Raw genomic sequence first — 26450 nt, 5'->3', positions numbered from 1 at the left:
TAGCTAGCTTCTATATTGTACTTCTTCTCTAACTCCTCTAACAATATTCTCATCAATGAAAGACATCGTCGGTATTTTTAAGCAGTGGGTATTATCTAATCCTCAATCATGCCGTTGTGTACGTGTTGCTTACGCTCGTATCCATTATGGAAAGGTCATGACCCATAGGAAAACTAAATGGGCTGTGATCAAGTGCAATTAGCAATTAGTAGTACGTACTGATATGCATACATGTTTGTTGCTACATATAAAAGACAAATATTTCAATTTGTAAGGTTTTATGGCTTAAATAAAAGTTGTAATGAAAGAGTATGGTGAACAATCACATATGACTATATTCTAGTTTCTCAAATATGACCATTCTAAACTCCGATCAATAAATAAAGCCTCGGATATTAATTGTATGCGACTATTGCCTATAAAATTTATTTACTTATTTTTGTTTCTTTAGTTTTGTTGCATATTCAGATCTATTTTGTTATTGTTGTCTAATTCCTCTTATTATAGCATCGAGTTCCAAATCTGTCTGTACCCTATACGTGCACAATGAGAATATTTTGTTTCCGGTAGTGAATATTTGCAGCATCGAGTTCCAAATCTGTCTGTACCCTATACGTGCACAATGAGAATATTTTGTTTTTGGCAATAATATCAGGAAAAGAAACTCAAAATGAAATTTGCATCCATAGCGCTCAATCAACAAGAACATGGCAGCAGGGCTGCTGGTGACGCACATTGAAACATGACAATCATCGGTGTGTTAGGTTGAATCATGGAGCCTTCTGGAAACAACCTCCAAATCAACATCAAGAACAATATTTTTGTGCAATTGTGAGAGAAAGCAAAAGCAATATATAGCAGAGACGAAACGTAGATAGCAAGTATGATGGATTGTCGAAGTACCTGATAAGAATTCAGGAAGAGGCCTTGCCGCAGTAAAGAAGCAAAGAGAGCAGCTATAAGTAACTCCTGTTCTTCACAGCTGGAGTGAATGAATGGAGCTCTGCCAGCAGCATTTGCACACAGAAAGAAAGTTAAGAGAAAGGTGCTTGCAATGGGCCTGATGACTGAGTGACAAATATTGGATGCAGGTAATGGGGCTGCGCGTAATTTCGGTTGATTCATCCGGAATAAATTCCAAATCTGTACCTTATACCCGGGCGTCGGAGGGGGGCGGCGCGGTGGAGGCGACGTCGGGTAGCGCGCGGCAGCCGAGGCGGAGGGCCGAGGTGCCGGCGGAGGGGGGGCGGGGGCGCTGCCGGCGGCGGCAGCGGCGGGCCGAGGTGGCGGCGGAGAGGGGGCGGCGGCGAAGGCGGTGCAGGGCCGCGGGCCGAGGCGGCGGAGGGGCGGCGGCGGGCCGAGGCGGCCCTGGCGGCGGAGGGGCGCGGCGTGGGATGGGCGCGGGGGCGCTGGCGGCGGAGGCGGGTCGGCGGCGTTGGCGGCGGGGGGGGGGGGGGGTGGGCCGAGGCGGCGGTGCTGGCGGCGGCGGCGGCGGCGGACGTGGGGCGGGGGCGGGCCGAGGCGGCGGCGGCAGGAGGGTAGTCGCGCGCGGGACAATTTTCGATCTGTCCCCGCGCGCGGGGTGGGGAAACCCTATATTCGCTGCTTTGCCGAGTGTGAAATATTTGCCGAGTGTCAAATCTAGGACACTCGGCAAACCATTGCCGAGTGTGAGAGCAAGGCACTCGGCAAACAAGTGGTTTGCCGAGTGTAAAACAAAGACGCTCGGCAAACACCTGAAATTTTTTTTTGACTACATATTCACTAAATGAATTAGAAATAGCAAACGGACCCAGAAAAATACCAAATTTTAACATCAAATATGCTATGTTGTATGTTGAGTGTAGAAAAAGTTTTAAGATCAAATGACGATTCAAACGTCACTTCGGGTTCAAACCTAATCCGTTCCCTCTCGAAACCACGATTCTTCCTGGGAGATGCTTCGATTTGTAAGCATCGTACGTGACAACTTTTGCAAAACCTTCTCAATTTTTTATCTCAACCTCTACGTATCATATCATGCCACTATGGCAAGTCTCATATTTTTCTGACTTCGTTTGCTTTTTTTAGAATTAAAAAACCAATAAGCTACATGTTGCTGGTCGAGTGTTGCCGCCCAGATGTTTCAAATTTCTTTTCATTTCTTGGGTATGACCTAAAAATAGACTCAACAACATGAATATGATTTTTCTACCCATTTTTGTTCATTATTTCATGTACTTGCAGATCAAATTTGACTTATATCCATTAAAAGCCTAGAAATGCACTTAATGAATTAAAAATAGCAAACGGACCCAGAAAAATACCAAATTTTAACATCGAATATGCTATGTTGTATGTTGAGTGTAGAAAAAATTTCAAGATCAAACGACGATTCAAACGTCACTTCGGGTTCAAACCTAATCCGTTCCCTCTTGAAACCACAATTCTTCCTGGAGATGCTTCAATTTCTAAGCATCGTACGTGATAACTTTTGCGAAACCTTCTCAATTTTTTATCTCAGCCTCTACGTATCATATCATGCCACTATGGAAAGTCTCATGTTTTTCTGACTTCGTTTGCTTTTTTTAGAATTAAAAAACCAATAAGCTACATGTTGCTGGTCGAGTGTTGCCGCCCAGATGTTTCAAATTTCTTTTCATTTCTTGGGTAAGGCCTAAAAATAGACTCAAAAACATGAATATGATTTTTCTACCCATTGTTGTTCATTATTTCATGTACTTGCAGATCAAATTTGACTTATATCCATTAAAAGCCTAGAAATGCACTTAATGAATTAAAAATAGCAAACTGACCCAGAAAAATGCCAAATTTTAACATCGAATATGCTATGTTGTATGTTGAGTGTAAAAAAAGTTTCAAGGTCAAACGACGATTCAAACGTCACTTCGGGTTCAAATCTGATTCGTTCCCTCTCGAAACCACGATTCTTCCTCGGAGATGCTTCGGTTTCTAAGCATCGTACGTGACAACTTTTGCGAAACCTTCTCAATTTTTTATCTCGGCCTCTACGTATCATATCATGATACTATGGCAAGTCTCATATTTTTCTACCTATTTTTGTTCGTTATTTTATGTACTTGCAGATCAAATTTGACTTATATCCATCAAATAATTTCTTATGAAAAAGAGTTGTCCATAAAGTTAGATTTCGATGGAACATAGCAAACATGTTATCCATCCAAGAATCGCCAAATGAAGTCATTTTTTTGTTCCACCACTTCTCACTATGCTACCAGCTACCTCCTCTGATGCACTTAACGATGAATCAAGCAAAACCCATAGATCAGAAGGGCAGCTTAGTGTGTCAAGCTAATCTACTTTTGCTTCTTCCACTTGGCAAGCATTGAAAATTCCTTTTTTAAGGCAAGGAAGAAGAATTGTTATTCTCTTTCAGAGCACAACTGATTCCAAGGGCCGCTCCCACGAGTCCACATCTGCTGCATCTCAATCTTGAAGCACGACTGAATTCTAACTCCAAGTTCATAACAATATCATTCTTAAATCATACTGTAGTAGTATCGGAATCGATGTGGCGGCCTTTGGTTGGTTGTTATTACGAGAAAGAAAAGAGAACAAAAGGAAACAAAAGAGGAAATAAATAAAAAAAGGTTTGCCGAGTGCTTAATATCAAGCACTCGGCAAACACATTGTTTGCCGAGTGTCCGTTAGACGACACTCGGCAAAGGGGTGACTCGCCGTCAGCCGCCGAACGGAGGGACACGTGGCGCGTTGTTTGCCGAGTGCCCGAATTCGCCGAGTGTTTGTTCTCAATTTTGCCGAGTGCTATGGTTTGCCGAGTGTTTTTTTGATGTATTTACCGAGTGCCTATTTGTTTGCCGAGTGCTTTAGTCCGGCACTCGACGTAGGTGGTTGTTTACCGAGTGCCCGATATATAGCACTCGGCATACATGTAGGCACTCGGCATACACATCGTTTCCGGTAGTGAATGGCATTGGGATCTTTACATTGGTTGCTCACAGCTCAATGCGGGAAATGCCAGTTTTCAGCTATGCTGCAAAATTGGAGCTGAGGCTGGGTTAGACAAATGACCAAAGCAAATATGGCACTTGATCTTCCAGGGCAATCTAATTCAGCAAGCTTATGCTTCCAGCACGCTGAAAAAAATCTGCTCTAATGTGTTTATTCCTCCTTCGCTGGGTTTATTTTGATACCTTGTCGGGTTTCGCAATCAGCAGCAGTGATGCTGTAGTAAGAGCCGCATGGCATGGTTCGTGCAGAGAAGGCAAGGCTCGTTTAACCTTTTGTTTTGCTGAATCCCTAAGCGAGGTCGTCACGCCAAGTAGGAGCAGTGTAGTTTCTAAGCTCACAGCAGCAGTCTCCAATGAATTGCCAAGCAAACAAGGGCAATCGGGTCCAAGGCCACGTTTTCCTCGTCGCAGCCGCGGCAGATCATGAAGAGGAGGGGGGCAACCTCGAAGCCCAAAGTGGCAGGTAGTGTTCGAATATGCATGGCTCCTCATCCTGGATGCGTGCAGGATCAGAACATGCATGCGTGATCATATGGTTGGGTTTTGTAAACATCCAATCGATCCATCTAGGTGCTTTGTGGAACTTATCTTGCAAAGCAAAAGCCCCAGTGCTTTTGCCGTTAGTTTAGTAAACAAAGCAAAGATTTGGGCAGCAAAGCAATACTTATGACCCACGAAGAAACTGGAAAACCCGGGCGTCAAGTTTTACACGACCCAAGTAAGCCAAAGGAAGAGCAATACACGTTCTCGAGGACTGGAGCTCAGCTTAGCAACCGGATAACAATATTTAACCTGTTCAGACCAAATCTGGAGGTATGCTTCATTTCCAAATGAGACTCTGGAAGCTCAGATAAAACATACGCATCACAAACACCCTACCGAACTGCCAATAGCACAGGAAGGAACTCTGATCCACGTGCGGCCCATGTTTGTGCTGGCCCAGGAAGGAACTCGTCTGAAATACGCACGGGCTCTGGCCCAACAAATCCCACCCACCCTTTAGGTATGTCAACCTCGCCAACACGGTTCCTGTAACTTGATCACCTTCCCTCAGCAAGTTAAACTTTTGGATGAACCACAACGCACTCTCACTTGTACAAATAAAAAAAGCACATAATCTGAAATACACAGCTAACTTTAAGAGGGAAAAAAAATGAGAGGCACTGAGATCCATTGGTTCAAAGAAAAAAATATAAGATAGAAATTTGCAACCAAAAATCAAGTTTATTTACCTTTAAACAGGACCTGAGCTTGAGCTGAAGCCCTTCTGCATTTTAGTAACTCGTCTAGTGGATCCTCGAGAGACATGGGGCATTCATCAATGGTAATGTGCGAAGACGTTTCATTTGGAAGCCGATTAACATCGATCATCTGCACAACTTGAAGATTGGCACACATGCCATCAGTCCACTGTGCATTTAGGAACTCTAAATTTGCCTCAATTTTCTGCTCGTCACCATCATGAATCTTCACCAATAAAAATAAAAAGGGAAATTAGTTGGAAGCAATAAGATGACCTTCAAACAATGCAAAGGCGAACAATGTTCAACATTACCTCTATTTCAAGTTTTTTAAGGTTGGGAGAGCTCCTTGGTAAGCAAAACATTAATAAAATGGGGGGCATTTGAGTAAAGCGTGTTGATAATTTCAAGTTATTCCAGTTGTAAAAGGTGAATGGAAGTGTATCCAGTACCTTAACCTCATCGTCCTGAGGAAAAAAAAGGATGAAAAAGATAATGTCAGAACATTGAAACTGGATGCGAGTCTAGAAACACGGATGGAGCAGGGAAAATGCGATCAAACATGTTTTTCTTCATTAAAGTAGCGTTTCACGTTATTTAATTTGTTGAGGGGAGCATGTTTACTATTCCTGAACTATGAGATGAGTTTGAGCCATGTACCAGCGTTTGTTCCTTGGTTTATGCCAAAGCACAAAATAAGAAGCTAAGAGGTGAAAACGATGTACCGGCGAGTAGAGAGTGAGGTTTCGAACCTGAGCAGGCCCAGCAAGGAATTCTCCGAAATCATGTCCATGCTGCGGATAGGCCATGACATCAATGTTGGCATCCTCGAGGCACGGCGGCTCCCCAAATCGCCAGCCATAATCATCCTCCGAAATGAGTGTTAGGCTACGGAGATTAGGCGCCTCAATCACCGAGTCGCAGACCTCAGGGACAAGCGCATTATCAAGTGTCAGGAAAAGAAGCAAGGGTGACCCGGCCACGAACAATAGCCTCCAGTTGGCTCTCCCCGCAGCACGGGAACCGGACGTCGACGAGTTTTAGCTCCCCGAGCACGGGGAAGCCCGCGAATCCGACGGGGAGGGGTGGGATGTCGCAGCAGTCCAGCTCCAGGGACACGAGGCGGCCGCAGGAGAAGATGGAGTGGATGATGAAGTGGTGTGAGCTGGGCCGGGCACGGAGGTCGATGGACTGGACGCCGCGGCGCGAGAGCGCGATGAGCCAGTCGTGGACGCGGCGAAGCGGGAGACGCAGGGGCCGGTGTAGCGGAGGAGGACGCTGTCGACGACCGAGGGGGGCGTGCCGTCGAGGAAGGGGAGAGGGCGAGCGCGGGGATCGACTCCCATCGGCGGCGCCAGGTGCGGGAGAGCGCGGAGGTGGAGGCAGGTTGAGGATCTCGTCCAGCAGGTGCGCCGGCGAGGGATCCATCAGGCCTCTCGTTCCAGCGACTTCGTCGCTCTGATCCACGTGCGGCCCATGCTCGTTCTGGCCCAGGAAGGAACTCGTCTGAAATCCGCACGGGCTCTGGCCCAACAAATCCCATCCACACTTTGGGTACGTTAACGTCGCCAGGACGGTTCCTCTCACTTTACTTTACACGTAACATTACTGTTGACACACAGGACACACTCTCGCGTGTCAACGGTAATATCATCCCGTGCAGCTACCCTACCAACTAGCTGAATAAATGAGGCTAGATAAGTTTCGCAATATTTATTCACACTTATCATTACGTACAAATAAAAAAATATTAAAATCGAATAAAAAAAATACAGTGAGATGACCATACTATCATAATCAATACAAGGATGAGTTCAAATAACTCATCAGCGTTGAAGTAAATGCATGCATGCATTTAAGGATATAACAAGAAAATAAAATATAAAGTATCTTTAGTTTCTACAATAAATAAATAATTTAAGATAGATATTTTCGATATCATGAACAAATATGGTGATACGAAGGGAGTAGTGTACTGTTGCTTTGTCCGGCCGTTTGCCTTTATTGGCTCCAATCCAACACGATGTGCATGTGCTCCCTGAGATTTTCTATCTCCAGAGCCCGTCAGCCTCCGTACCACCTGCAAGAGATGCATGCTTGGTTGCTTACAATGAAGCAAAGCGCCACACTTTGTTGACTTTTCCAATCATCAATCTGACTAGCCATACATATATGCATCAAGATGTGTGAACGCAGATGTGGTTAATTTGGTCGAGATAACTGACCATGTTCAGTCATATATAGCAAGTAATTATAATTATATAGCTAATCAATAAGAGCAGCTAACAAGTCAATTCTGTGGATCGATTGATCATATCAGCGGCTCCGGATTTGGACTCTTGTTCGCAGAAAGCGATCCATGCATGCATGACTTTAGCAGCTAGGATTAGGGTTCTGATTTCCTACTAGTGTCTGTGTTAGTCACATGCATGCTAGCAGTTAGCAGGTAGGATATTATTGTGATAAATTCAGCAGAAGCGAAATAAATAATATAATTATGCTTGCATGCATGCAGCTGGCCCGCTGATGACACAAGCACTGTTAGCAGAATTAGCAACTTGCTTGTACGTAGGTTTAATATAGAAATTGCTTTGCAAACGTCCGGCTTAGAATATATATTGACGAGTTCAACACCTCATTTCTGATTCCAAATTCCACGTGATTTTTCGGCACATCAGTTTGAAATGTTTCCCACCTTTGATCACCTAGCTAGCTAGCTATATGTAGTGTGTTTGCCGAACTCAAACTCATCTTCTCTTGCTAGCCTGATTAAAAAAATGTTCATGCTTGCACGCCTTAGTTTATTGATTGCGTAGTGACATATTATGCCATTAGCACATTATTATCGAGAGAGATTGTGACTGCAAGTCTGCAACGGAGCCTTTGATTGATCTCTACTGAAACTGCAAAAGTGTCGGCCACTAATTATCGTTTATTAATATAGTGCAAAACTACCCACCACAACAAAAATTATTAACTTTTTTTTTTTGAAAAATCCTAGTACAATACGCAGATCATCTAGTTTCCTAATTGGTGCTACAATCAGATATTTAAGTGAAAGTACTTTCTTTCTAACCACTCAAAAGAGATAGAGCAAATCAATCGATAGTTTACTACTGGTCGTCATCACAATTATACTAGTCTGTACTTATCATCACTTCCATGGCAAATCAACTTTCAGAAAAGAACATAAAAGTCTTGCTAGTAGCTATCTTGCTCCACGACCAGCCACATGTTAACCTTGGCTGTAGACGTCAAATTTCTACTGTTAATGTCCCCCCAAAGTGCCAGGTGTTCCAATATGCATGGCTCTTTTGTGTAGAAAGAGCAAGCGTTGCGCATCTAAGTTTATTGCGCGTATATCCATATGGCTACTTGTGTTTAGTAAACATCTAATCGATCGAACGATGTGTAGACAAATCGTGCAATGCAGAGATCTCTTCTACGTCGTCGTGTGCTTTTGCCATTAAGAGTTGGGGAGCAAAGACTCTTGCAGTCTAGCAAAGCAACTCCCAAGAAGAAACCTAGCTAGCCACAACTTCACCAAAGACCCCAAGCAAAGGGAAGAAGAACACAGCACTACTCAACAGCAACAGCACAGCCGGTTAAGCTTATTTGTTTGCTGGTTCATTTTAGATGAACATGCATCGGAATCGGAAACGGATCGGTGGTATTGAAATATTGATCAGATAAACTCTGGTGGTTAGTTTTTTACAAGGCCTAAGAAAAATGAAGTTGAAAATAGAGCAGCTTTCACGAAATAAATGGCGTCAAGAAATTACGAGATACATTTCGTGACTCAATAATTAACTCAATACTTTTTTCAGTTTTTTTGTCCCGGGATAACTGTATATATAGCAGCTCATCAACACATGCACACAATTTTGGGCATGCTAAATATATTGCATGATGTCCACGATGTATATGGAGAGAGATAAATGAGACCGTGCATGGGGAGGCCTAGCTATATATATACATCGATCTAGGATTAATTATTGCATGAGCTACATATACCAATTACCAGCTACTAGCTAAAGCTTAAAGCATCTGATCAAAGAGACTTGCACCGGACAGAGATTCTCTTAATATATATATAGACGCCAGATGCAAGAAGTAATCAAATAAGCATCTCAGAGCTTGAGCGACAAATCGATCTCCTCCCCGTTCCGGCCGTGCACGTGGCCGTGGCGGCCGCAACCGCCATCAGCTGCCGTGCCAGCCCAGCCCACGACGACCGGTAGCGCCGCATGCGCCGCGGCGTCCTTCCCGGGCCCTGGTGCGGCGCCGTACGTCCAGAAACCCCCGGCGCCGTCCGGCACAGCATGGAGGAGCGGCCGGGACGGCGGGGCGGCGACGATGTCCCGGCTGCGCTTGGCGAGGGTGCGCTCGAGCTTGTGCGCGTTCTGGTGGCCGCCCAGCGCCTGGGAGCTGTAGAACTTGCGGTGGCAGTAGTTGCAGGCGAAGGCCTGCCCCCGGAGGTCGACGGCGGCGGCAGGCTGCCGGCGGGGAGAGAGCTCGAGGCGCAAGTCGAGGCTGACACCAGCTGGGGCGTGCAACCCCGGCTCGTTCTCCATGGCTGCAACAAGAAATGGAACTTTTTTGTTGTTTGTGTGACTGAGAAGTGTGCGCGTGTGAGAGAGAGAGTTTCGGACTTGGCCAAGACCACGAACGCAGTGGTCTGAAGGGCTGGGCTGGCTATATAAAGAGAAGTTAAGTGTCCTAATGCTATCTATATGTGTACAATTGTACGTACATAATAGCTAGTAGCTAGAGAGACGCACGTCGTTGCTACGTACTCAAGAAAACGACGAGTACCGTGCCGTGTGGAGCTAGCTAGTCGAGCGAGAGAGCATGCAGAAAACGACGAGGACTGGTAGTGAGACGTACAGGGATGGAGATCAACTCGACAGACAAGTTACTAAGTAAAGATCGAGACGAGAGACTACCTATAGGGAACAAGCTGAATAGCTGATTTTTTTGATAAAGCAATATTTCTTATTCCGATCTCTGCATATTACTATGCACGCAATCAATCAATATTACAAAGTTCAATGTAAAACCCGACATACCGAGTGGAACAATAAAAGTAACATACGCCACAATATGAGTAACCCGTAAGACATAAAAAACCATATTTAGCACAAAGTCGATATCTAAACGACCACTCATGCCTGACGTAGACTTACATTGATGTGGTTTCTAAACATTGACAAGCCTCCTTTATATGAGGCCGCTCCTCCACCTTCCGAAACAAGGACCAGAAGCGAATCCAATGTGTGTTCTGAAAAGAACCTATATAGAATTTTAAGCTTTTGCTTTATTAAAAATCATATCATTACGACACAACCATATTGCCCAGCAAAAAGCACTCCCTCCGACCAAAGCTGAATAGCTGATGAACAGTCGGATATGTGCATGTGCATATGCATATTATTCACCAGCAGGCGGCATATCCATCCATCGGTGGACCTCTGAGATAGATAATCATTCAGATGTGGGGCTGTAGGACGTATGCACTGACAAGCTAGCTGCAGGTCTTATCCCAGCAGATCGATCTGCCAAACAGCACAGCACGGCATGCATGCGTGTGCCATATATGGCCCATCATCGCGCGGTAAGAAAGATACTGCATGCATGACTTCACGCCACCGACGCGACTAAAATCACAGAGTGAGCAGGGTTAAAACGCATTCTGTCGACTGAAGGCACGAGGCAGTGTGTCGGTTATGGATACTTTTACTGCTTGGAATGCCGCTCAAGAGTGCAAGCATGTACCACGCTCAGGACAAGATTGTATGGGGGACCTTTTCACATCTAGAATTTAGATGTGAAACTGTGGGTTTAATCGAACAATATCGGAGCCGAGAAATCATACACAAGCAAGTACACACAATAGAGAATGCATGAATGAATTCACAACTAAACAGGCGCATAAAACTAACAAGTTCCTGCAATAAGGTGATCAGTGGTAAGCGCATGGCCGTATTATATAGGATTGCTCTCAGAAATCACATCAATCCTATTTGCTTGCTGCAGTCCTATGTATAAACAACCCAGCTATTTGCTTCATATCAATCTGAAAACCCTACTCTTTTATCCTCGTCTATATTCCCACCAAACAGATCCCAGTTGGGACACAACTTCTGGTTCTGTGATCTTTTAACTTTCACAAGATGGATTTATGAGGGCGGGATATGTCACCAATCATCTCCCAAGTACCTCCCTTCCATCTGTAGGCTCTTCACCTAGCTTTCCGTCTTCGAGTTATGCAAAGACCCCTGCAATGTATGTTAGGTTAGCATCCAGTATAGGGAAATTGTGAGGAATGGTGACATCTTAAAAGCAAGATAAATTATGATACTTATAAATTAATAGTTCTAAAAACTTCACAAGATAAATTTACCTTAATTTCTATCTAAATATACTTTGAGTTTATCTAGTATGTCTACTATACCGTTCAAGATATTGCAACCTACTCTAACATGATAAATTGCAAGTATGTAAATACGAAAATATAAATAAGGTAAAGAAACAAACTTGGTATAAGAGATTTTTATCCCGTAGTATCGGTGGCACATAAGCCGCTTTAATTCACGTTGGAGCTCCAGAAAGAATATGCTCCCGGTCGCCAAGTCTCTTTCAATCATAATTCTTGAGATATCAAGTCACCAAGACAAAGCCTCAAGCATAATAAGCTACTAAGCCACCAAAGTGAGGTCTCACCACTAACCTCTCTTCCGATTATTTGTTTGTCGTCTTCACTTTAGAACTTTAGTCACAAAGACAAGTGCCTTCGCATCCCCGCACAATCTTGTTGCTGTCGCTCCACACCAATTCGGAAGGTTAACAAGTTACCGACGAGTCACCAAGACTCCAAGGCACCGAGGTACCTCTTGGTACACGCTTGGATCACTCCGTGATCCACTCTCTAGGTTGCAGCAACTAGCAACACTTCTCTATATGCCTATAATCACTAATCACTCTATAATTTTATACTTGATCGTCTTGAATGATCACTTTAAGCACTTTGATAGCTTAGATGCCTTCTTATATGTATATGTGTTTCTCTGGACTCCAGCACCTTCAAATGACTGAGTGGATAGGCATTTATAGCCTCAAATCCGCTAATTAGCCGTTTGTCGGTGAATCAGGAACCAGGGGTCCCCGAGTCCCGAGACCAGATCAGCGAGTTGCCACGTGGCGCCCTCCCGCGGGGATCGTCTCCGCGAGGTACGAGAAGACTAAGTCCTGGGAGGGGGTGCTTGGGGCTATGAACAGTGGTTCGCGAGTACCCGAGTTCCCCGATGATCCGAGAATACCAAGTACCGGAAGGGAGTGCTCGGGGTCGCGTTCAGTGGCCCCCGGGCACTCAAGTCCCCCGACGACCAGAAATGCCGAGTACCGGGAAGGATGTACTCAGGGCTGCAAACAGTAGCCCCCGAGCACCCGAGGACCCAAGGAAGTTAGTTCCGGGAGAGAGTGCTCGGTGCCATGAACAGCGGCCCCCGAGCACTCGGTTCCCTGAGGACCCGAACAGTCAATTCCGGGAGAGAGCGCTCGGGGCCCCGAGCAATAGCCACCGAGCACTCGGTTCCCCGATGACCAAGAAAGGGCATATTCGGGAGAGAGTGCTCGGGGACGTGAATAGTGGCCCCCGAGCACTTAGTTCCCCGACGGTCTCAGAAGTCCTTCATCGGTGGCCCCCACAGAGGTCCAGCGGTGAGATGTCAACCAGTGAAAGGCCCGATGCTGCATTTAAGAGGGTGCGTGGCCTATCACTTCCAACTGCTCCTGCCACACTCGGTGTTAGTCCCTGCCATATTCTGGCAGGAGGGCATGGGGACATTTAATGCACGGGTCCTATCCTGTGTCCTCCGGCGCGTCTTGGGATAACATCGTGAGGCCCAAGGCGCCCCACCTGCCGCCCTGCTGTGCCAGGCGTACAAGACCGGGCGGGCACGTCGGGCCGTTCAGTGACTGCGCGGTGGGCCCTCTCCGCGGCGCCCGTGCAGACGACATCATGACGACCGAGACCGGACGGGGGCGCATTTTCAGCCCCCCGTCACTTCGCGCAGCAGCCCATGATGGTTGCTTTCCATTTATGGTGCATTGAAACTCGTGCCCTCCCTCTCTAGGCACGCTACCGTCAATGAGTATTTAAGAGGAGCCGGTGGACACAAAAGGACGGACGGCCCGAATCGACTCTAGAGCCGATCCCCGAGCTGAGACACTCGAACCGAGAGACTCTCTGGAACAACAAAGAGTACAAGCATAGAGGCTGGGATAACCGAAGAATAAGGAGCCCGAAGCTCTAGGATAGACAGACATTCTTGTAACCAGCAACATCCTTGAGAGACATTCTCAGTGCATTTATAGCATACACATGAGTAGAGTATTACACTCAGTGCGGTCCGAACCTATCTAAAAATCCCTCCCAGTGCATTTACTGCATTCTGCATCCGATCATTCCACCTGCCATCGTATTTACGTTCATTTATTTCTCCTGCAAGACAGATTCAGAATCATCCCCCCGACCGAATCTCAAAGGGGGTCCCTCCAAACCCCTGCTTTAGGAGTTCACCCTCCGACACCGTTGCTCCAACGGATTAACTTTACTGTGAACAACGAATAATTCAGTGACAACAGTAGTACAATCACCGGAACATCTGGTGTGTACATCAGTGGGTACTAGCCATTAGAAGCCAACTCAAACTTCTTCTTTAATACTGGATATTCCAACGTTATCTTTAATTCCATCATTGAACTTTTCAGTGTGTAGACTTGAGTCTGATTGAGACATCTTCTACATTGTTCAATTGTCCTGTGTTTAGATCTTCTGATCATCGGATCTTCTGGTGTGTTGATTTCTATTTTTTCGCAAACTCTCTGGAAAATACTCCGATGTGCACTGTCATCTAATCACCAGACCTTCTGATGTATTAATCTTCAGTCTTCGGCAGTTGCAGTCTTCTTTAGAACAAATGATCCGGTATGTAAAACACATAGATTACCGAACTATCCAGTGAAATCATTTATTTCCTCAACTGAGTGAAAACACTCTGGCGTGTGCAATCTCCTAAGCACCGGACCTTCCAGTGTGTATAACTTCGGTAACACTGGACCTTCCAGTGTATTTATTTTTTCTGAGACTTTTCCAATTCAATCATACTTTATCTCGATTTCGATGACTTTTTCGTGTATTGCATTCATAAGACCTACTAATATATATTCTTGATAAACATGTTAGTCACAATAACTATATTATTATTAATCATTAAAATCATAATTATAATCTAATTAGATCATTTCTATACACAAATGATGTGATGAACTTGCTATTGCGCGACAAAGTCAAGCAAGCAGTTGTTCAACCCCAACAAGGTAATCTGTCACTCCACCATGTTCCAGTCACCGACACCAACAATTACAGTTACCTGAACGATGCTAGGACAGCTGAACTGACTGATCATTAGTCAGCAACTGGTTTGGCACCAGTCAAAGCCAATGAAATCTCAGAATTTGTTTTGACATTGATTTGGCCAGAAACTACAGTTTTCTACAACATGATTTGAGTACCCTTGTTTTGGTGTTACTTTCAAGAACAAGACACGTTAGCTAGGGGGAAACAGTCAACATAAACTCTCTATGACCTTATAATCAGATGGAAAGACGCGTTAACTGGAAACTAAAACAGCAAAATGATTTTTTCTTCTAAAAAGACAATGAAAACCTAAGACAGCAAAACTCTATGACATTAATATGCCGACGGCAGTCAGCCGTGCTTTGCAAGACAGATGTTTGGTTATGGTTTCAAAAGTTCGAGTAACAGAGTAAACAGCCTAGCCGTGTTGGGCTAGGAGTAAATTTTTCCAATGCAGATGACCAGCTCGTGTTTCATACACAGGAGAAGTTTGTAAACACCATTTTCTCCATCATACCTACCGCTTTCTCCCCCTTCCACCCTTCCAAGCCTACCCACCACTTCTTAAGCCGGTGAGCCCCTTCTCCTGACGTGCCTCCTCTCTCCCTCTGGTGGACTGTTACCATAGGGGCGGGCCCGGTGCCGTGCCCGGAAAGGAGCATGCGGCTCGCTCCATCGGCGTCCTCGGCGCTGTCGGTGATGAAGGCTGTGGCTGCATCGGCGCCTGCGCCGGAGTTGAGCCCGGTGAGCGCGAGGAGCTGCGGGGAGAGGCAAAAAACGAGGAGCTTGCATGGCGCCTGCACAACGACGAGGGAGTGGAGCAGCACGAGCTCCTTGGCCGCGAGCGCGCTCCTACCAGGGAGGGTGAGGGCGAGGGGGGCGGCGCGCGTCCTCCCTCGGTCGGAGAAGAGCGAGCATGTTTGGGAGATGGTCACAGCGGCAGGTGAGAAAGAATGGGGAAGAAAGAAGAGGAAGGGCAATTGAGTCAATTTGTAGTGGAATATTCCTTTAAAGATGCCGTCACGTCATCGAAAATGGTAATAAATCAACAATCCAGTGATCCCCAGTGGTATTTTGTCAAAGTTTTTGGTAACGATGGTATTTAAGAACATGCCACTGGTAAGGATGGCAAAAAGTTAATTGCCCCAGTTTTTCCCGAGGTTGGGGGGATTTACCTTTGCCTTTCATGCCGAGTTCATTTTCGCCCTAGTTCTGCGTAAGTCTCGAAAATCCAAAAATAATCAAAAAATATAGAAAACAAATCAAAATGAGATGAGATTTATCCTATCCATTTTCATCCTAGCCTCAGCCTCACCTTCCTTCTTCTGACATCGAATAACTTGGATATAGGGATGCAATCAGATCAGATATGAATAGATATCGTGGATCCTATATCATATCTTTTTTTTTCAGAGTCGGATATGGATAGCGCCGGATACAGATACCGATGTGGATAGTCTTGGTCATAAATATATATTAATATGAATCAAATATGTAACGAGTCGGATGTAGATAATGTCGGATACAAATACTTCTTCGGATATTGAGTAAAAGCAATAACAATATATATGGCACATGTTATGATCGTTTGACCATTCCACATGTATAAAACTCAACTACATTAACGATTCAATATGTAGACTAGCAATACTGGGTCACGTTCGAGTGAAGCCAGAGAAGTTACTAGTACCCAATATACTGATTGAAGCTTCTTTTAATTATTTGGATACATTGACCACTTCAAATGAAAAAGTCTCAACTCCAAAGTTATAGATCTCATCAAGAGCTACAATTTTCATATACGAATCGTCTATATCTAACTCGGTATGAAAAAGTTACAGGCTCCGAAAGACATGTTCGGATAGTGTTTGAATATATACGATTTTATTATCTGATATCTGATATCCGACGGATACTTATATCCCTACATTCGAATCCGATATTCGATACAATTATCCATCTTTGACTCTGATATGTGAAAAAAAATTCTAGATATCCGATTTTTCACTCCGAAATGCTTTCCGAATCCGTTCGAGCGTTCGGTCAGGAAATATCTTATGTGTTTGCACACCTACTTGGATACTTGCTCTAATAACTTGGATATAGGGATGCAATCGGATCAGATATGAATAAATATCATTGATCCTATATCATATCATATATATTTTTCAGAGTTAGATATGGTTAGCACCGGATACAGATATAGATGTGGACAGTCTTGGTCACAAATATAGATTAATATGAATCAAATAGGCATCAAGTCGGATGCCGACAATGTCGGATATAAATACTTCTTCGGATATTGAGTAAAAGCAATAACAATATATATCACACATGTTATGATCGTTTGATCATTCTACATGTATAAAACTCAACTACATTAACGATGTAAACTAGCAATATTGGGTCACGTTCGAGTGAAGCTGGAGAAGTTACTAGTGTCCAATATACTGATTGAAGCTTCTTTTAATTATTGGGATATATCAACCACTTCAAATGAAAAAGTCTAAACTCCAAAGTTATAGATCTCATCAAGAGCTACAATTTTTATATAAGAATCGTCTATATCTGACTTGGTATGAAAAAGTTACGAGCTTCGGAAGACACGTTCGAATAGTGTTTGAATATATATGATTTTATTCTCTGATATCTAGTATCTGACGGATACATATCTCTCTACATTCGAATCCGATATCCAATATAATTATCCATCTTTGACTCAAAAATTCTAGACATAAGATTTTTCACTCCGAAATACTTTCTGAATCCGTTCGTGGGGTCGGTCGGGAAATATCTGATGTGTTTGCACACCTACTTGGATACTTGCTCTAATTTTCTCAAAAAAAAAAAAAAAGAAATATCACACACTTACTGGGGTATAAGAAGACTCGTTGCTTTTCTTGCGCAAAAAAAAGGTTCGTTCTGCTGAAAAGCTACTGCGAGAAAAGTTAATAAATCATAAGCATGAAGCTTCAAATTCAATACAAGATCTAGCATTTTTGTGATAGCAACATGTATAGGCACGCAGCAGCTCCCAGCTATTATGCGAACCTAAGACTAGTCTCTAGTCTTGGTATATTTGGTTTAGAAACGTTATGCTTCGTTCAAAATCCAATCGGTTTCGAGAAGTGGTAATTTTGTACAGGCATTCTGCAGAGGAACTTAACTGTTCGTGTCGTGTTGCTGAAACAGGTTTATGTGCAAGCTGATATTGGTTAACGATCTGATTACAAGCAGACGATTTGCATTGACAAACACTCCTAGGTTTCCTGAACTAGCATCCTCGTTACATTGCACAGAGGAGTTAATATGGTAGAACAATATATTTAGCTCTGTAAGAGAGAAACACATTGAGAAAAAGAGACAAAAGAGGAAAAGGGCATGAACGGAATGCGCCTGGTCCGAGAGGCGACGTCTATGTCAGCTCCGGTCGGATGTGTTACACAAGGACCTCGGCCATGCCGGTCTCAAACCCCTTGACGAGCTGGTTAAAGTAGTTTTGCGTCACCCCCGTGAGGTTCACGAGAGTGATCCTGTACTCTGCGAACTTGGCGGCAGAGGCAGCGGCAGCGGCAGCGGAGGCGGCGTCGCAAAGCGCCTCCCTCTCCCGCTCGGCGCAGTGGTGCAGCCGCTCCAGCGACGCCTCGGCCTCGCTCTGTAGGTACTCGAAGAAATCGCGCTTGGCCTTGTCGCGCTCCTGCTCCAGGAAGTACACGTACGCGTACGTCCACCGCAGCACACGCCGGGACTCGACGATCTGCGCGTACGCGTCTCCGAGGAAGTCTATCTGCTTCGACGACGGCACGCCCATGGTCGCAGCAAATGCATCCAGCCCGTTGCCCTCCACCAGGTCGTCCAGGTCCTCGCGCGCCTTCTTCCGCGACGCGCCGTTCGCCGTCCAGCGCTCGTAGTAGTGCAGGTACCTGTCGAGCGACGCCTTGGCCTGCTTCCGCCGGGCGTTCGCCTCGATGAGCGTGCCCTTCGCCTTCTCCTGCGAGTAGCGGTTGCAGCTGTAGTTGTTCCGGTGCTCGTCCCACGGGCCGAGGCAGAGCCAGCAGAACTGGTGGCCGCAAGGGGCGCTGCACGTCATGTGCATGCAGCCCATGTTCTTCTCGATCGGCCGCCGGCACCTGGGGCAGTGCTTCGTGTTGACCAGCACCCAGTTCATGGTCTCTCCGTCGGAACTGTTCTTGGCAATCCACTCTCGCGCCATCTCGCACGACGCCGGCCGGTGCGCCTCCTCACCGCAGCGGAAGCAGAAGACGTGCTTGCACGCGCAGGACACCTCGTACAGCTGCAAGCCGATGAGGGAGTTGACGGCGAGGGTGCACCCGGGCCCGGGGCACCACCGGATGTGCCTGTTCTTGCCCTCCTCCACGTACGACCGGACCGCAAACATCGCGTACCGCTGCTTCTCCTCGTCGGCGGCGACCTCGCCGACAAGCTCCTGCACGACGGCCACCGAGCAGCGCGGGTCCGGGCACCGTAGTGACAGGCACCGCGGGCCGTCGCCCACCGCCGCGCGTATGTAGCCGCGCCAGCACTCGTGGCAGTAGTAGTGGGAGCACCCCGCAGACCTCAACTCGCCGGGAGAACAGGGATCGAAACATATGCCACAGGTGAGCGGCCGGTCGTTGAGCACCGTGGGGACGCTGCCTTCCACCGTCAGGCCAACGGCGTCGCGGATGCGCTTTTCGTCGGAGAACCACTCCATCTCCAGCTGCTCGGCGTCCCACTTGCAGTGCCGCAGGAGGACGGCCGCGATGCTCGGCGGGACCAACAGCAGCTCGGAGATCTTCGCCATGACATCTTCCTGACGCTTGCGCACGTCGTCCTCGACCTCAAGAGCGTAGCCCTTGAGGCGCGTCAGGCGGGCCTCGTTCGTTTCATCGGCCGGCCCCTTCTCGTGATCCACAGGATCTTCGTCGCTGCTGCTTTCTTCAAAATAATCGTCGTCGCTGAAGCCCAAGCCGCCGTCGTCGCTGGCATTTTGGTAGCTCCCGTCGTCGTCGCTGGTGCTTTGGCAGCTCCCGTCGTCGTCGTCGGCGGCGGCGGCGGAGTTGTAGTTCTCGTTGTCGCTCGATGCCATGGCGGCGCTGCTTGCAAGGAGGAGTCCGGGACGATGGAATTCTTGACGAGAGTTACGGTTAATATTGTAGGCGCGGCGCACTTTACGAGTCGAATTAGGGTTTCTCCCGATCGGATTCGTTTCGTGATTAAGTCGGTTCCCTCCCTGCACCCAATCAAGGGCCGGAATTCGCATCTGTATGGAACAACTAGCTAGTCTACCAATTAAGCACCCCATCCCATTCATCTCCTCTTTTGCTGCAAGTTCTACTTCTACACATTACAAATCCTTGGATTTAATTTGCAAACTAAACCAAGTTATCATGCATCAAATTATAAATCAAACTGTACCCAGCACAAACAGTAACCATACAGAAAAATTAACGGATACGCCAATTTTTTAACATCGTATAGTATGATGAGTAATAAACTTAGGATAGGAAAAACTATCCACTTCTAAAAACCAGTTTCACAAAATTGCATTTCTATTGACATAAGTATCACAAAACTACATTTTTAGAAATCAATTTTTTTTTAAAAAAAACAACAACAATTATTTGGTCAGTTCATGTCTTGTAGTGCAAAACTACATTTTTCAGGGCTTAAAAGCGTAGTTTTGCTATATGAAACGATAATAAATATGTAGTTTTGTGATACGATAATGCTACTCTTCTTACACCTGATGTATTGGACATTCAGTCCAACAAGTGAAAAATTATACAATGTTATGGTGGACATTTTCCAATTTATGTTTTTCCGTGTTGCAGACTATATACACAAATATTTTAGATGTTCAAATTTAATGTTCTAGACGTTATGACAATTTGTTATCATAGTTATTTTCGTATGTTGCATCTCGGAATCTCTTGCATAAAGATTCGGACTCGAAAAAATTATCCACTTGAGTTAATTCCTATATTTTCAATATCTCTAATGTTTTATATGTTCAAATTTAATGTTTCAAACGTTATGAAAATTTATTGCTATAGTTATTTTCGTATGTTGCATCTAATTCTACACCACATGGGTTTTTGCTTGAAATGTTATGTGCAACATAACGGGATGTTGCAGTGGGAATTTTTCTCTTGGAATCGGATGCATACAACCAGCTATTTTGGTGCATTTTTTTGATGTTTTAAATGTTGGCTTCAGATGTTGCAAACGCTATTTTTAGATATTGCAACAGACTATTAATTGGACCGGACAATGAATCGGACGTCCGCGTGATGTTGTGTGCAACATATCAACATGTTGCGGTGGGAATTTTTCGCTCTCAATCGTGCGGCTACGAGGTGGTTAAAGTAGTCTGATCCGACGATGCGGAATCGTCTGGAGTTATGGCCCGGATCGGACGTCCGGGCGCTAGGGGCGTTGTTTGTGATATGGCATGATAATATCAGTGTAGTTTGATGAGCTTGACTCACAAAGTGAAGTTTTGCGATAAAAACTATCAATAAAAATGTAGTTGTGTGAAACTAGTTTTAAAAAGTGTTGTGTTGTTTTCATAAACTTAATATAGCTTTATGAAATTTACTCTAGTACGACTGATTAATGAAACATGTGTTTCCAAACTTTGTGTCACACCCAGTTCTAAAAGGACAAACCATATTACATATATATGTCAGGATCAAGTTTCATGCATACGGTAACATTCATAAGTGATAACATAACAATGTCATTACATGACGATAAGATTCATTACAAAAGGACCCGTATGTCTTAAAGAAAACGCTAAAATAATTTTCAGCGGTAGCGGGTCCTACATCCATCCACAGGCGTTGTTTGGGGGAGTATCAGCCTAGAACATAGTCTTCAAGTCAAGATCTTCCTTTGCCTAAAACTCGGCTTCATCGACCGACATGTCCTCGAAGTTCACACATTCTGAGCAGCATCAAGAGGTTAAGAGAAGGCAAGCGTGAGTACATAGAGTACTCAACAAGTTTGGAAAAATATGACATAAAAGCTTAAGGCAATAAAGTCTTAACTTGGGTTTACTGCATCTATACCACTCTATTCTAAGACTCAAAAAGTACTTAGCAATCCTATTTACTAGGTGTGACGATACCATCATTAAGCGAATAGCTCATCGGATTCCATCCGACTACCAGACTCATCAGATATCCCATATCCGGCTACCAACTCATCGGAATACCACCACCTGACTACCCAAAATCAACCATCCAAGATTCCCACTAATCATGAAGAAGTCAAAGCCCACTCTTGACCGTGAGCACGGCTGGCCGATCAGTCTTATACTCTGCAGAGTCTGCACACTTTACCCACGAGTCGTGAACAACTCTTTTGCCGGTCGTCAGTACCTTACACACTTCCAAGGTGTGCATCGAGAGATCACTACAAGGCCGTTACAAAGCTCCCGCCAAACTGCAAGCACCCACTGAGGTTTCACCGCTAATAGCGATTTCATCGCTGCAGAAGCCCCCTCTTGTGCCACTCAATCATCCAATGATGCTCACAGAACCGAAGATGTGGCTAATTAATTGGACAGACCGTACCCATATAGGCCTCGTGGTTGCGTTGTTATGCCGGGTTATATGTCCATGAACCGGTCCTTAGGATCTCAAGCAGGTACTCGCACATCATCTAATACGCACATAATAGCCATACCAACCAAACCAACTTGTCTAGATCCCTATATTCCTTGTTGCTACAAAAGATTACCCAAACCGGTTCATGTTGCATAGAGCATTAATCAAATTAACATTTATCTCACCCGACTTGACAGCATAACTAAACATTTCTACCATTGACACCCAACTACAACACAGGCGATAAGGATAATCATATAAAGTACTAATAAACTTTAAACATGGGATTCATATTGACAAAGCATGCAATTATAAAGTAAAAGACATACTTCCCTATAATAGGATCACTATGATCAATGACACTTGCCTTCACTAGCGAGCTGCTCAAACTCTTCAAAAATCTGGTCATGTAGATTCACGAAATGCTCGTCTCATATTGCAATCACGCATATCGAAAATAAATAAGTACAAACATGTAAGAAAATTACACTAAACAAAAGCAAAACACTATGAAAAGCCTACTGATGGATAATACTCGCTGCTACGATCATTTGAGCGCAAGAATTGTCTAAAACGGAGCTCGTATGAAAAAGTTATGAAGGTTTTAAGCTACATGGGCTTTTCTGAAAAAGAATATAGCTGATTTGTAAAAATAGAAAGTTTTAGGGACTTATTTAAAAATTTTAAGGACCTATTTGTAAATAAGTAAACGTTTAGAGGGTTAAAAATAAAATAAAAGTACTGATAGGGGTATAATTGTGAAAACAATAAAGTCTAAGGGCCTAAATGCAAGGTCACCTAATTTCAGAGATTAAATGATTTATTTTTTATTTGAAAAACCTAATTAATGTGTTAGCATGCTGACTGGATTCGGGTAGGTGATGTGGCTCGCCACGTAGGACAGAAACATCTATATGACACGCTGACGTGGATCACATAAACCCAGTCATCAAAATGTACATGTGGCACGATTCTATTGGCTAGCGAATAGGTACACGGACATTCTAATCTCGACCGTTGATCAAGAATTGGGCAGCTTACCGGCTTCCTTCTTCCTCCGGGCGGCGCGAATGGTGGCACGGGCTCTAGTGCAATGTCGTTGGCTTGGGTGGTGCTGGAACTTTGCCGCCAGTGTCAAAGGTCTCTGACGAGCGGCGAAAAAGCTTCACCGAGCGTCGGGGATTTCGTTTGAGGCACGTGTTGGCGTCGTGAGATCGGGGTAGTGGACGTGGATGTGCGCCGACGGTTTCGGGAGGCCGTTGCACTGCGGCATGAGAGCGGTTGCAGAGTTGAGAGAAGAATAGTGGCGACGGTTTCGGCCGAGCGGGTGCGGAGGTGGATTGTGGGTATGGGCGTGAAGAATGGTGCCACACTTCTGTTTCGAAATTTATGCTCAGCTACCTATTGCAATTGGTCCATTCCAGTTCCGGCTCACCTCGCTTTAAAGTTCATTGCTCCGGAGGAAATTGCTTTGTAATACTGTGCATAATACTCGACATGAAATAAAGTGAATGTGTTACTAACATGTGGCTCCATATGCCATCCTCACACTGGATGTTTATAGATTGCTCCAAGAAAAACAGTGAATGCTTGCATTGTTATTGAGAAAGGCGTGCTGATAGTAAAGCTAATCTCTATCGTTGGAAGACACGGTTCGGATTCCGAACACAATTGCACCGGCAGCAGTCGCCGCCGCCGCCGCCATTGTGGGATCCCTTGCATCGTCTCAGAGAAGCACTCCACATCATGCATCTGCCAACACCTAGCTTCCTGTTTACGAAGCTGATCCCAGCAACGTGCATCCCTTGCACCTCCAGCTTCACCTTGCCATCCTTGCTCTCCAGAGACTCCTCAATCAGTCCAATCATGAGGTCACCAATGGCGCCGTACCTTTCCTTTGGATCCCTCACCTGCATCAGAACCACGTGGACCAAGCAATCTTTACTGACCGCCTCGTGCCGCTGCCGGTCGGCGGCGACAGGCGCGGGCGCCGTGCCAGAATCGGTAGCCGCTGAGGCCATCTGGATCTTCAGGCCTTCCAGGACCAACCCTTCCAGCTTGTCCATTGATTTGAAAATGAGAGCTTCCACGAGGTCGTCCCCTGAGCTCAGCCTCGCCGTCCTGCGCACGGGATCGCCGGGGTTCTGCTGGCCGGCGATGTCCTTTAATGGCATTATTTGAATCAGGAACTTGCACAGGTCCTCGGCCCTCATCGCCGTCATCTTGTCAAGAACCTACACTAGTGAAGACGACGCAATTATCAAACCGAAACAGGGGGCAATGTCTCAGGGACATGAAGGTGCATTCATCCGTGGAACACAAGGTTAACCGAGCTCACCTCCGCCACGCTCGCCGCGTCCTCGGGAACGACGGGCCGCGATACCTGCACGGCCAGCCGCTCCCACGGTCGCCCGACACGCCTGACCTCGCGCAGGTAGCTCCCATCCTCCAGCCTCACAATCCCCTCCACGCCGGCGCCGGCGCCGTGAACAACGCTAATGCACCTCTTGGTAGAGGTTGTCATGGCCACGGTCGCGTTGCCACCCTCCTCCCTGGCCTTGGCGCCGTTCCTGACGCGCTCATTGTTGGTGGCCGCGCTGCCGTGCTCTTCCGTGGCCTTGGCGCTGCCCCTGACGACGCACTCAGCGGCCGGCGCGGGCCTCTCCTCCTGGCCCACCCACTTGCTCAGCCTCCTGATCTCCTCCTCCAAGAACTGCACCCTCTTCCAGTACTGCTCCGCGGCCGCGACAGCGTCGCCCCCGCCGTCCGCGTCGTTCCTCCGACGCGGATTCGCCGCTGGTCCGCGGCGGTGGAGGGGGAGGCAGGACATGAGGCTGGAGCAGCCGGTGGAGACCACGGCCGGCGCCGGCGCCGGCAGCTTCTTTCGGGACATCGATCGCCGTCGACGCGGCGGTGGCAACGAATTCTTCGTGCACTGCTCCTAGATTTTGCTGGTTTTTGTAGGTGCGGCGGCTAGTGGAGTGGGAGATGTTGGGGTTAGTTGCGATTCGTGAGGGAGCAGTTCGAATTCGAACTTGAAATCGAAGGCGTACGTGCTTGACGGCTGACGCCGGCCGTAGTGTGCGGTGATGGGGTGCATGCGCATCGGATCGTGTGGTACTTACTGGCTCCTTGCCAAGTGCAATTACTTGGTGCTCTAGAGTAGAGCTTGCTGAGCTGCTGCTGCTAGACCGGTGAGTACTCTGCTGTGACGTTGCAATCTGAATTTATATCACTTGATAGTAGCAATGGTGAGTGTAAATGTATAATGAGGTATGGGTGTTGAGTCTCAGAGAGGTTGAAACTTGAATCTTTTTGGGGCACTAAATTGTTGCCTAAAAGAAATTCATATACTATCAAAACTAAATTGTTGGAAGATGATTCTTCTCAAAGAGAGCAAAGCCATATGATACATAAGTTTCTAGGAATCAAATGTTTTGTAAACCCCAAGAAGATAGCACTTGGTTTTGCAGTATCTTACATTTTGTAAACTCATCCATTATTTTCTATAATTGAGATCAACGCATTTTGAAATAAGTCCAGCCCCTATAAAATTGTTTTCTACCTTACAAAAAAAGGCCTCCAGTCAAAATAAAATCATGTATATTTTTTGATTGAGTTCAGTGGTCTGGAAAAAATAAACCCAGTTTAAATCTGCATTCTGCATATTTGGAATTTGGAGTACTCTTAGAGCATGTGCAATGAGATGCTTAAAAGATGTGCTTATGAAAAAAAATCAGGTTTTTTTCTCAACAATACTAGCACAGGTGCCTAGACAAAGAATGATGTGCATACTTAAGCATCACTACTTATACTAGTGCTAACAAGATCATTAACTACATTTAAGTATTTGTAGTCTTTACTTGCATTGGAAATTATAATTTTTATGTAGGTGCTTAATACTATCTTTTCTAAAGCATCTAGCTATTGCTCATGCACTTATGGCTAATTGCTTAAGAAAAGAGAGTGCTAAGCATCTATATAAAAATTGTAATTTCTAATACAAATAAGGATTACATGTGCTTGAAAATTGTAACCAATACAAACAAAGACTATGTGTGGTTAAATATGGTTAACTATCTTGTTAGTACTAATATAAACAGCGGTGCTTAAGTAAACACCTTACTCTCCATCTAAGCACATGTGCTACTACAGTTGAGAAAAAAAAACCCGATTTTTTATA

The 26450-nt window shown here is 45.5% G+C and overlaps 3 protein-coding genes and 2 pseudogenes across 3 annotated transcripts; 1 reads left to right on the top strand and 4 right to left on the bottom strand.

Moving 5' to 3' along the window:
• Positions 1-4758: 4758 nt before the first annotated feature.
• Positions 4759-6776, bottom strand: LOC133902283 (uncharacterized; annotated as a pseudogene).
• A 2227-nt stretch (positions 6777-9003) lies between these two features.
• On the bottom strand, positions 9004-9914 carry LOC133901859 (zinc finger protein 4-like). Its single transcript, XM_062343394.1, has one exon. The coding sequence runs from the start codon at positions 9805-9807 to the stop codon at positions 9364-9366; it is 444 nt and encodes a 147-aa protein (XP_062199378.1). The 5' UTR covers positions 9808-9914; the 3' UTR covers positions 9004-9363.
• Positions 9915-18093: 8179 nt separating this feature from the next.
• LOC133902280 (probable E3 ubiquitin-protein ligase ARI7) lies at positions 18094-18744 on the bottom strand. The gene has a single exon (XM_062343888.1). The coding sequence runs from the start codon at positions 18742-18744 to the stop codon at positions 18094-18096; it is 651 nt and encodes a 216-aa protein (XP_062199872.1).
• Positions 18743-19544, top strand: LOC133901333 (uncharacterized; annotated as a pseudogene).
• A 4357-nt stretch (positions 19545-23901) lies between these two features.
• Positions 23902-25160, bottom strand: LOC133902279 (uncharacterized). Its single transcript, XM_062343887.1, has 2 exons — positions 24606-25160; positions 23902-24501 (listed from the first exon to the last, which is right to left on the bottom strand). The coding sequence occupies exons 1-2, from the start codon at positions 25158-25160 to the stop codon at positions 23902-23904; spliced, it is 1155 nt and encodes a 384-aa protein (XP_062199871.1).
• Positions 25161-26450: the final 1290 nt, after the last annotated feature.

Source organism: Phragmites australis, chromosome 20 (assembly GCF_958298935.1).
Source record: "Phragmites australis chromosome 20, lpPhrAust1.1, whole genome shotgun sequence".
In the NCBI taxonomy this organism is placed as follows: Eukaryota; Viridiplantae; Streptophyta; class Magnoliopsida; order Poales; family Poaceae; genus Phragmites; species Phragmites australis.
Note: the sequence above shows the minus strand (reverse complement) of the source record. Positions and strands in the feature narration are given on the sequence as shown.

Excerpts from the sequence above, each read along its gene's own strand:
- LOC133901859 (XM_062343394.1), bottom strand. The coding sequence starts at position 9,807 with ATGGAGAACGAGCCGGGGTTGCACGCCCCAGCTGGTGTCAGCCTCGAC.
- LOC133902280 (XM_062343888.1), bottom strand. The coding sequence starts at position 18,744 with ATGACGTGCAGCGCCCCTTGCGGCCACCAGTTCTGCTGGCTCTGCCTC.
- LOC133902279 (XM_062343887.1), bottom strand. The coding sequence starts at position 25,160 with ATGTCCCGAAAGAAGCTGCCGGCGCCGGCGCCGGCCGTGGTCTCCACC. Across the intron at positions 24,502-24,605 it reads ACGCGGCGAGCGTGGCGGAG|GTTCTTGACAAGATGACGGC; the intron begins GTGAGCTCGGTT and ends TCACTAGTGTAG.